This window comes from Ascaphus truei, chromosome 6, assembly GCF_040206685.1.
Source record: "Ascaphus truei isolate aAscTru1 chromosome 6, aAscTru1.hap1, whole genome shotgun sequence".
NCBI lineage: Eukaryota > Metazoa > Chordata > Amphibia > Anura > Ascaphidae > Ascaphus > Ascaphus truei.
The window spans coordinates 100,147,327-100,158,979 of NC_134488.1; the positions used below are offsets into that span (position 1 = coordinate 100,147,327).

The window sequence follows — 11,653 nt, forward strand, 5'->3', positions numbered from 1 at the left end:
GGGAGGGTGCGTTTTGCTTCAAAATAGGAAAGATTATGAGATGGAAGCATAGCGAATATTAGGTGATTCTATTCCACCAAAGACCCCGCCAACCAGTTTCTCTTAGAATTAAAATCTTGACTTGATCATGCCCGAGCATCTACGGTAATTACCAAATTGGAATTTTCTTTTTTGTAAACACAGTTCCCACGAATACCGATATATTATCATCTTCCCAAAAGGCATAAAGCGACTGTTAACCCACCTGGGAGACCCATGGTCTCGGGATCTGTTCACTCACAGCCAATTTGTTGCAATATGTGGATTTTTTGTTACAAAGGTATGTCTGCATATTGCCGGCACATACAAAAGACACAACGGCTGTTTTAAATTTATTACAAACTATTGAGTGGAAAATTAACTACAGATGGGTTACGTTTGAATGTTGAGTCCCTTTAAACATGCATCCCATATGTAAAAGGTGTAGAGGCAGTTAAGGAAGCCTTAACTAATGATTCAGACCTTCATGTTTTAAATAGTGAATTTATACTTAATACGATTCAGGTTATTCTGTCGCATAACTATTTTTTATTCAAGACTCAGTTTTATATTCAGTTACGTGGGACTGCAATGGGGACTTGTTTGGTCCGAGTTATGCAAATATCTACATGGGGGTCTGGGAAAAGCGATGTATCTGGAATAAATATCCTTTCGCCAACAGAATTATTGTGTGGCGCAGATAAATCGATGATGTGCTTTGCATTTGGGATGGTGAGGAGGACTCTGAATGAATTCAGGATTTATTTGAATCTCAATGATTTCAATCTTGTGTTTACTTCAGAGAGTAACAATATTTTAATAAGACTTTTTGGATCTGCATTTGGAGGCAAAAATAGGTTTTCCTATTACAACCACAACCTTCTTTAAGAAGGTAGATACAAATAGTATGTTGTTGTCGTCATCAAGTGACCATAAGAGATCATGGATAAATAACACACCCTTAGGGCAGTTCATGCGTCTTAAAAGAAACTGCAGCCTTCAGGTCGATTTCGAGGCTCAGTCTGTTAACCTATTCGATACATTTATTAAGAGAGGTTATAATGGGACACAAGTGATTGAATCTTTAAGGAGGGTTAATAATATGGAACAAAAATAGTACTTTCATTAAGGAAGGTACAGATAAAACTATTAGGGTTCCTTTCATTACCAATTTTAATTCAGTTAGCAATACTATACGGATTGTGAAGGATTGTACTGTATATCTTGTAAATCCACTCACATGGTAAGTCTCTTACAATGTCCTTGCGGATACCAATATATTGGGCGCACTAAGAGATATTTAAAAACTAGAATCCTTGAGCATGCCAGGAATAGACACTAAAATCAAACACAAAAGTGATCCACCTCGGTTGAAATACATATAGGTATCCAAATCGTCCCTATAGGGAGATGAGGTGATAGGGTTAAATCACTGTCCAAACAAGAAAGCCTATGGATATATAACATGCAAACTTTGGCACCTTTGGGCCTGAATGAGGAGATTGACGTATGGTCATTATACTAAGTGCTTCAGCACAATATGTCAGTCTTTATCTCCCATTCTTTTGCATTTGTGTATATTTGAGTTTTTATTCATTTTTTCCACCTTGATCATGAATCATTATTTATATTATTATTATATATTTTTATAGTTACATTATTTTGTGTGTAACTCTACCTCATTGTTTTTGTGAATATCATTCTATATCCCATTCCTACTTTACCTCCAGCAACTCGTTTTTTGTGGACTTTTATCCACTTGATCATCTGTTTGATTTTCACGATACCTTTAACTTAATTTCAGGTTGCTATTTGAGTTGATTTATTATTGTAATTATTTGTTAATAACTTTATTCTCTTTTATGTTAGAGATTATTGATTCACATTAATTTGTATTTTTTATTCTATTAAATTGTGTTTTGAATGTTTTATTCCCTTAATTATATTTTGTTAATAATTAAAATTGCGGTGAGTAAGTTCTTATAAGATTTTATAACCTTTGTATAATATGTGTTGCTCTATTGAGATCAGCTGCGGTTTCACTTTAATGGAACGAGGAGCCAGCAGAAGCAGGCGTTTTCGTGGACAAGGGATCCTGGATACTCCATTCAGCACAGCCAGTATGATCTGATGTTCGGTGTGGGAGATGCTGTTTGTGGTAACATGCCATGCTCTTTCATCCTTACCCTGATGTACGTGTAATGCTTACCTGCTGATTGAATATACCAACCAATATATTTTTAATATACTACACTAGGATGTTTTTGCGCTGTTTTTATTTTTTCTTTGTACATACATACATATATATATATATATATATATATATATACATACATATATATATATATATATATATATATATATACATACATATATATATATAAATGTAAATACAACTGTATGCTCATCTGCATGTCTTAGGCAGGTCTGCAACCCCGCCTTTCCCCATTATCACCCAGCACACAGCACTTCCACTGCAGCAAGGGATTCTGGGAAATGACATGCAAATGAGCACACAGTGCCACTTTTTGCTTCAAAAACCATTTTTAACATGGTTCCCTATAGGCTTAAGCTTGCTGCATGGTCACAGCTTTGAGCACAGCCAGGGTTAAGGTGCATACCCAGAAAACCACCCACAGACAGCTGTTTCGACCTTAATGGGTCTCATCAGTGTGGGGTTGATTAACTGGGTATGCAAAGAAGCTAAAGGATGGGCCAACCATAATACTGAGTTAAGTATGTATATATATATATATATACATATAGTTCTTGAAATGTGTTATACAAAATGCGGAACTAACCCTCTATATGATTCCTGTAAGATAAACAACCATGAACGTGTACAGCAAACGCAAGAAATGTTAATTTATGTACGCTTTCCAATAAAAAAGTAAACAATAAAAAGAAGGATTCATAGTTACATAGTAGATGAGGTTGAAAAAAGACATGCGTCCATCAAGTTCAACCTATGCTAAATTTAGACAACAGATACTTTATCCGATATGTATACTTACTTATTGATCCAGAGGAAGGCAAACAAAAAACCCCAGTGTCATATCATCCAATGATGTCTCATAAGGGGAAAAATAAATTCCTTCCTGACTCCAAGAATTGGCAATCGGATTACTCCCTGGATCAACTTTGCTTCCATGTTTACTTATTTGGTTTATACCTGTATACTTTTCCTATCTAAAAAGATGTCCAACCTTTTTTTGAACAAATCTATTGTATCTGCCATAGTCTCCATGGGTAATGAATTCCACATTTTAACTGCCCTTACTGTAAAGAACCCTTTCCTTTGTTGCTGGTGAAATCTCCTTTCCTCCAACCTTAAGGGATAGCCCCGAGTCCTTTGTACGGCCCGTGGGATGAATAGTTATTTTGAAAGATCCTTGTATTGTCCCCGAATATATTTGTATATAGTTATCATATCCCCTCTTAGACGCCTCTTTTCTAATGTAAATAAATCTAATTTAGCTAGCCTCTCCTCATAAGTTAGATTGTCCATTCCCTTTATTAATTTGGTGGCTCTTCTCTGCACTCTCTCTAGTTCCATAATGTCTTTTCTTAGGATTCGTTATAACCAGTAATATAATATGTATTAATGGAACACAAAAATCCCATTTGTCTGTTATCAGTATGCGTGCTGTAGATTTCTGGTCTCATACTCTAATAATGTAAAGACTTGTACTTCTTACCTGTCCAGCCAACATTTCATATAGTAAAACGCCATAGGACCACCAATCCACAGATTTCCCATAGGACTGGTATGCTATAATCTGTAATAGAAGGAAACACTTTATCAGAACAAACATTCAACCCAAACTATATTTCGAAAAATGGTGGAAATTAATAGTTTTATTTTAGATTGTATCACTTTTATTTACACACTGCATAATCATTTCTAACTTACACACTGTTTAATAATTTCTAACTTACACACTGCATAATCATTTCTAACTTACACACTGCTTAATAATTTCTAACTTACACACTGCATAATCATTTCTAACTTACACACTGCTTAATAATTTCTAACTTACACACTGCATAATCATTTCTAATTTACACACTGCTTAATAATTTCTAACTTACACACTGCTTAATCATTTTTTATTGCCTAAAGATATAGACTATTCCCGTTTTCACTTGTTTTTTTATGTTCACATATGGAGTTTTTTTATTTTTGTTAGCGCTATTCTTATTAGTTTCCTATTTGGTCTCGTTGACCTCTATATATTTACCATCTGGTCTAACAGCTGATCCAGAGGGGTTAATACCCTGACCTATTGCATCGTATGCCTTCCATATCCCACCATCATTAGCTGGTTAACTGGGATATCATTATCATACATACTAGATGACATAGATGCTCGATATTTTTGATTTAATTTATTTTTTAACTCACGTTACACCTACCTTTGGTAATATATGTTTTAAGTTAATCTATTAAAAGTTATCTTTTATACTTAGTGGTGTGCAGTTTAGTGAATTCTTTTAGGGGCACAATCACTTTGTGTTTCCCTTCCCCCCTTTTTCTGATTCACTTGTCAGTTCACAGTTTGCACCCACAATTTGATTACCTCATTTATTATATAACTACACAATTAGTATAGTTTTGTGATCACTCCCTATTCCTTTCCTGTTGTCTCTAACTTACACACTGCTTAATAATTTCTAACTTTCACATTGCATAATCATTTTTTTATTGCCTAAAGATATAGACTATTCCCGTTTTCACTTGTTTTTTATGTTCACATATGGAGTTTTTTTATTTTTGTTAGCGCTATTCTTATTAGTTTCTCGGGCACTGGAATAAGGCTTTTGGAGGAGAGGAAAATAATACTGGGAAAAATAAGTAGCGCTACGTTATTTAAGTGATACCTAAAACTGTTACTTTGTTCATCCAGACACTAAAATAGTGCATTGCCTATTGCTTTTGCCTGATTTCAGTGTACGGATGAGAATAACGGTAGTTATTTAGGTATGACCTAAACGTAATGTTATTTTTTTTGGTGTTTCATTTACCAGTCTTCGTGATAAGGGTATTCTTAGTATTGTAGTATTTTTGAGGATTTTTTAACATGTAAACCAATGTCGAATCTTTGAGACTACAGTAGTTAACAACTCTAATTGTTTAATCCAGAGGGGCACAATCTTTTCCCCCTGCGCCCCCTTGCTGGCGTCCCCCTCTCCTCGCGCCCCCCCTTACCTTGACTCAGACATCCTGGCATCATGGCACATTGCCATGGCGATGCGTCACCAGGAGCATCTGAATCAAGGTAAGTAAGGATTACAGAGGCCCTGCATCTCCCCCGGCATTAATCTAAATGCCTTCGGGAAGCGCGCGCAGGGCCTCTAAACCCCGCGCCCCCCGCAGCGAGTCTTGCGCCCCTCACTTTGCACACCGCTGATTTAATCTATAGAATTGCCGTAGCACTATTTTACATAGTTACATTTTATATGATCCATTAAAAAATAGAAGTACATTTTGTTGAATCTGTGATATAGTGCAAGTTAGGCTTTCAAACTATACATTGGAGATGTTTTTTTTTTTTTAATTTACCTGAAATCAAACAAAACTATTGTATGTATGTATATCTTTATTTATATAGCGCCATTAATGTGCATAGTACTTCACAGCAGTTTTACATGACATCATATAAATAATAAATAATACAAAACACATAATGGGAAGTTCTTCAGACATAAAAGTAAGATTTAGGAAACGGAGTCCATGCCCCGAAGAGCTTACAATCTAATTGGTAAGTAGGAATAACGTACAGAGACTGTAGGAGTGTGTTCTTGTAAGTGCGCCTGCAGGGGGCTGAGGTCGATGTATGAGGTGTTTCAGCCACAGATCTACTCATATGCTTTAAAAGGAGGTGGGTTTTAAGATGGGTCTTAAAGGTGGATAGAGAGGGTGCTAGTCGGATATTGAGGGGAAGGGCATTCCAGAGGTGTGGGGCAGTCAGTGAGAAAGGTTTAAGGTGGGAGAGGGCTTTAGACACAAAAGGGGTAAAGAAAATACATCCTTGAGCAGAACGCAAGAGTCGGGTGTACAGCGAGCAATTACGGCAGAGATGTAAGGAGGGGCAGAAGAGTGTGAAGCTTTAAAAGTGAGGAGGAGAATTGAGTGTGTGATACAGGATTTTATAGGAAGCCAGGAGAGGGATTTCAGCAGGGGAAACCCTGAGACAGATTTAGGAAAGAGTAAAGTGATTCTGGCAGCAGCGTTTAGGATAGATTGTAGGGAAGACAGGTGAGAGGCAGGAAGGTCAAACAGGAGGAGGTTACAGTAATCAAAACGGGAGAGAATGAGGGCCTGTGTCAGAGTTTTAGCAGTCGAGCAACAGAGGGAAGGGCGTATCCTGGTAATATTTCGTAGGAAAAAACGAGCATTTCAAACATTTCAAATAATGATGCTAACTCCCATCCAGAGCCTGAAATGTCGAATTTCCTGGAGAAGAGAAAATGTTTGGCGAACCACTTATGAATTGTGAATAAGCTGCGATTTATTGGCGAAACAGCAACTCGATGATAGAAATGTGTAATTTCTGAGAAACCGTTTGCCCATCAAAGTTCTGCAAACTGGTTTGCAAAGAACTAATTTGGGTCAAAAAAACTTGAATAAAAAAGCAATTGGGAAATTTGCACATTTCTAACGACACTCTACCATTTGCTGCGGAGTGAGGTCGCGCCTTTATTCCTGCTGGCCTTAAGCAGTGTAACATGTCTCCAGCTTTCTTAATGATAGTGCTCTTGTAATGTGAGAGAAACCTTGATAAACCCTCGAAGACGTGCATTATAACATCAGTTTCAACATCAGCTGGATTTAGAATGGCAGCCTCGTCTATACAGCATTCAAGAACAAATGACTGAGAGCGATCAAGCAAGATGTGCAGCAATAAGGCCCAAAGAATCCTTCTTAAAAAGGGTCACCTTAGAGTTAATCATAAAGCTCCAAAACAAACTACATCTAACTGCTGTATATTAAATATGCTAGTTGAGTGCCTTCAATGTATAATTACTGTATGTACATGTTGCCTGTAGGATTGCACCTTTAGGTAGTTTATAAACATTACTTTTGTGCAGCCATCTCAGTTTCATTTAGTTGTAATTGGCAACATCCCTTATTCCCCTGTCTGATTATCTAAGGTGCGCTACAGCTAAGCATTATTCAGTATATCTGGGCCGTTCTGTCTGTGAAAGAGAAACGATGTAAAATAGAATGTGCCAGCTCTACTGCAAGGGGGCAAAGAGAGCTTCACAAAGCACAGAATAGGTCTACAGTGCATATAAATGTTCAGTGTGTACCAGTGGAATACTAAAGAGCCCAAACAAGGCACAGCTGTCTCTTTAACCACTTTGCAGTCTCAGGGGCTTGCACTGCATGCGGTCATTACAATGTACACGAGGAAACATCCTGTTATGTCACTCGCTAGAGCTTTTAATTCACCCCTTATTCTTCATGGTGACTGAATAAAACCTCTTGATGATGGAATGTAAAGGAGAGAGCAGGCTTGTTAAGATAAATGTATAAATGTGGGAGTCCCTGAATAAAAATGATCTGTTCGGCAAATCATAACCGAGATCAATAACTCACACCTTCCTTCTTAACTCATATACACAGACTTTTTATCTCCTTCATTTCACTGACTGAATATTCAATCATAAAATGCAGCTCGTAATGAGAAAGAAGCTGCAGAGTTTTTATTACAAATCTATATGCTATAGAAAAGCCAATCTGGTTACGTAATGCCTTCTTTTATCGTAATATGTGGAGCAGTTGCTCATTAGCCATTAATAAGAGAAATACAATTAAGATGTAGAACAGCTTACACATTTTTTTAATATGGACCACATCAAGTTATATTTTTATAATAGTTTTTTACCCACTCTCGTAGCTGTGCTCCATATTTCAACCTTTGTCTCCTTTGATCCAATCATTGGCAGCACGCCCACTGGAGGAACAGGACAGGGGTACATCCCAAATGTGAGCATATCTAATTATACAGTAATAAGTGTATCTAGAATTATAATGGTGGTCCAGGGACTATTCCAACAAGGTTTTTAGGAGTGGGTCCTGGCCCATTAACTCTTACCTTCAGGGTTACTTTGTCTGTTCATGGACCTTATATTCTCTGAGAGCTACTGTACACTTGCTGTTGTTACTGATCATATATCACTGGCCTCGTACCCTGTGCCTCTGCTTATGTGTATCATTTAATGCATTCACATGTAAAGGATCCAGCGCTTGAGCGCTTATACCACTACAAACTCTCTTTTCTAGTTAAGTTAAAGGTATAAATGTGGGAGTCACTGAATAAAAATGATCTTTTTGGCAAATCATAACTGAGATCAATAACTCACCCCTTCCCTCTTAACTCATATACACAGACTTTTTATCTCCTTCATTTCAGTGACTGAATATTAAATCATAAAATGCAGCTCGTAATGAGAAAGAAGCTGCAGAGTTTTTTTATTACAAATCTATATGCTATAGAAAAGCCAATCTTGTTACGTAATGCCTTCATTAATCGTAATATGTGGAGCAGTTGCTTATTAGCCATGAATAAGAGAAATACAATTAAGATGTAGAACAGCTTACACTCCCCAATTTCGGTATTTAAAGCAGAGTCTTACTTTTACGTGTGTGTGTGTATAGCAAAGCTGTGACCATGCAGCAAGCTTAAGCCTATAGGGAACCATGTTGAATGGTTTTGAAGCAAAAGGTGGCAGTGTGTGCTCATTTGCATGTCATTTCCCAGAATCCCTTGCAGTAGTGGAAGCGCTGTGTTCTGGGTGATAATGGTGAAAGGCAGGGTTGCAGACCTGTCTAAGACATGCAAATGAGCATACAGTAATATTTCCATATATATAAGTGTGTGTGTGTGTGTGTGTGTGTGTGTGTGTGTGTGTGTGTGTGCGTGCGTGCGTGCGTGCGTGCGTGCGTGCGTGTGTGTACAGTGCTTATGTGCTTTGGCTGTGGACTCTTATAGCAGCAGTTCAAGCAATATCCTACATGAGTGGTTTTTTTTTTTTTAATAAATCAGTTCTGTACTATGTGAAAATACTAATAGCATTTAAACAAAATGTTATAAGACATGTTTTTTAATGTTTCTAATGTAGGAAGCATTTCCAAAGTGACAGCCCCCTTCCCCTTCTGATAGGCTCTGGCTCTTGAGTCCCGCCCTCTCTCTAGCAGTGCACCAATTGTATCTAGTAACTGCCCAGTCATCATATTCCAGGACTACATTGCCCACAATGCTGTGCAAGAACTGAATTAAATAACCCGGAGCAAGTGATCGATAACAGGAGAACGGATCGATCTGCAGCTTAGCTAATTACTCGTCAGTGTGCAGATTGTATTGATGCACATATTGAACGGGAAAAAAAATATATATATTTTTTTTAAAACGACAGCTTGAACTGCAGCTTTCATACCAGCTACAACCTTGTACTCAATTAATGTGGAAATCATTGCTGATGTCCTTGAAATTAGAGAAGAAGCTACTGTGCAATCCCACATATTCCTTGTACTAATTATAGTACTAACATACATACATACATACATACATACATACATACATACATACATACATACATACATACATACATGTACAACAATATAGGAACAACAAAGCCCAGGTAAACACAGCTTTCAGTCCAATTGGATGAGGTACAGAAGAGCATAGATTGCACTAAAACATACATACCTCGAACATACATTTGAGATGATATTACATTTAGGCAGGGAGATGAAGTGAATTGTTCAAAATCACAGGTTCATCCACTTCAAAGACTGTGCAGTTACCACTGTACCACTAATTATTTATCTTTGGGGTTCAGTGTCTTATCCCCTTAATTGGTAGAGAGTACTTCAGGGGTTAAAATGCAAGGTTACTTTTCATAACTGCACCCCATTACTTTGTCAATATGACACAAGCACAACCTAAATTAAACCGTGTTCACAGTTTAATTTAATGGCAAAGAAACAGAAGAAGCTCTAAGTCTGGAGTGGCCAACTCCGGTCCTCAAGTGCCACCAACGGGTCAGGGTTTCAGGATTTTTCCCTGTTTCAGCACACGTGGCTCTGTCAATAACTGACTCACCTGTGCTGAAGCAGGGATATCCTTAAAACCTGCCCTGTTGGTGGCCCTTGGGACTGGAGTTGGCCACTCCTGCTCTGAACCACCCTGGGAGAATCTACAGACATTTTGCAGCTATATTTTGTACGTGTATTTCTGCCTGGAATAGAGAAGATAGATCTAAACAAAAGTGTCATTCCTTTACAACAAGCATGTCAAACTCAAAGGCTAACACGGGCCAAATAAACAAGGTTTAAGTTTAGGTGGTCCGCAAAAAATCAAAAGCTTCAATTTTCATAGAAATGTAGGTTTATATCGAAAAGTACAGTGTGTGTGTGTGTGTGTGTGTGTGTGTGTGTGTGTGTGTGTGTGTGTGTGTGTGTGTGTGTGTGTGTGTGTGTGTGTGTGTGTGTGTGTGTGTGTGTGTGTGTGTGTGTGTGTGTAGGATGATCTCACTAACTGAACCAAAAAAAAAGCCAGATGTGAATGACTTCTGAACCCATTAACCAGTGTCAGGATGCCCCCTCTTAACAATTTCCAAAGCAGCAATCCCGCCTGGGATCTTACCTGATCCGCAGTCCCTCAAGGTACTATACTGGAGGGGAGGTGTTCCCTACCTGTCTTCCGATGTCCCCCATGTGAACCTTTAGTCAGATCTGGAAGAAAGCAGTATAGGTTATTTTGGTGTAGGTATAGGGCAGTTAAGATAAAACAGAGAGAGTGGGTGAGGGTGACAGACAGAGAGAGATAGAGAGAGACAGGGAGGGAGAGATAGAGGGTGGGAGAGAGAGAGGGTGGGAGAGAGATAGGGTGTGAGAGAGAGAGGGTGGGAGAGAGAGAGAGGGTGGAAGAGAGAGAGGGTGGGAGAGAGAGATGGTGGGAGAGAGAGAGAGGGTGGGAGAGAGAGGGAGAGAGAGAGGGTGGGAGAGAGAGAGAGAGAGAGAGGGTGGGAGAGAGAGAGATGGTGGGAGAGAGAGAGAGATGGTGGGAGAGAGAGAGAGAGGGTGGGAGAGGGTGGGAGAGAGGGAGAGAGGGAGAGGGAGAGGGTGGGAGAGAGAGAGAGAGGGAGAGAGAGAGGGTGGGAGAAAGAGAGGGTGGGAGAGAGAGAGGGTGGGAGAGAGAGAGAGAGGGTGGGAGAGGGTGGGAGAGGATGGGAGAGGGTGGGAGAGGGTGAGGGAGAGGGTGAGGGAGAGGGAGAGGGTGGGAGAGAGGGAGAGGGTGGGAGAGAGGGAGAGAGGGAGAGGAGAGGGTGGGAGAGAGGGAGAGAGGGAGAGGGAGAGGGTGGGAGAGAGAGAGAGAGGGTGGAGAGAGAGAGGGTGGGAGAGAGAGAGGGTGTGAGAGAGAGAGAGAGGGTGGGAGAGAGAGAGAGAGGGTGGGAGGGAGAGAGAGAGAGAGAGAGAGAGAGAGAGAGGTAGAGAGGGTGGTTGACTGACTTGCACGTGGGTGGGTGACTGACTCACCAGGCCCGGGACGCCAACCCCGGCAGACCCCCCTGTTGGCAGCCCTGTCCCCCATTCTCTCTACTTCCCCCCCATTTTCTCTCC

General features: G+C 39.5%; 1 protein-coding gene across 1 annotated transcript in view; it reads right to left on the minus strand.

Annotated features, from left to right (window-relative positions):
* The window catches only part of PRKCG (protein kinase C gamma), a 218,579-nt gene that overhangs the window by 28,233 nt on the left and 178,693 nt on the right, over positions 1–11,653 (minus strand). The window contains exon 15 of the mRNA XM_075605355.1: positions 3,717–3,797. Within this exon, the coding sequence (XP_075461470.1) occupies positions 3,717–3,797 (81 nt within the window). The remainder of the gene's footprint in view (positions 1–3,716; positions 3,798–11,653) is intronic.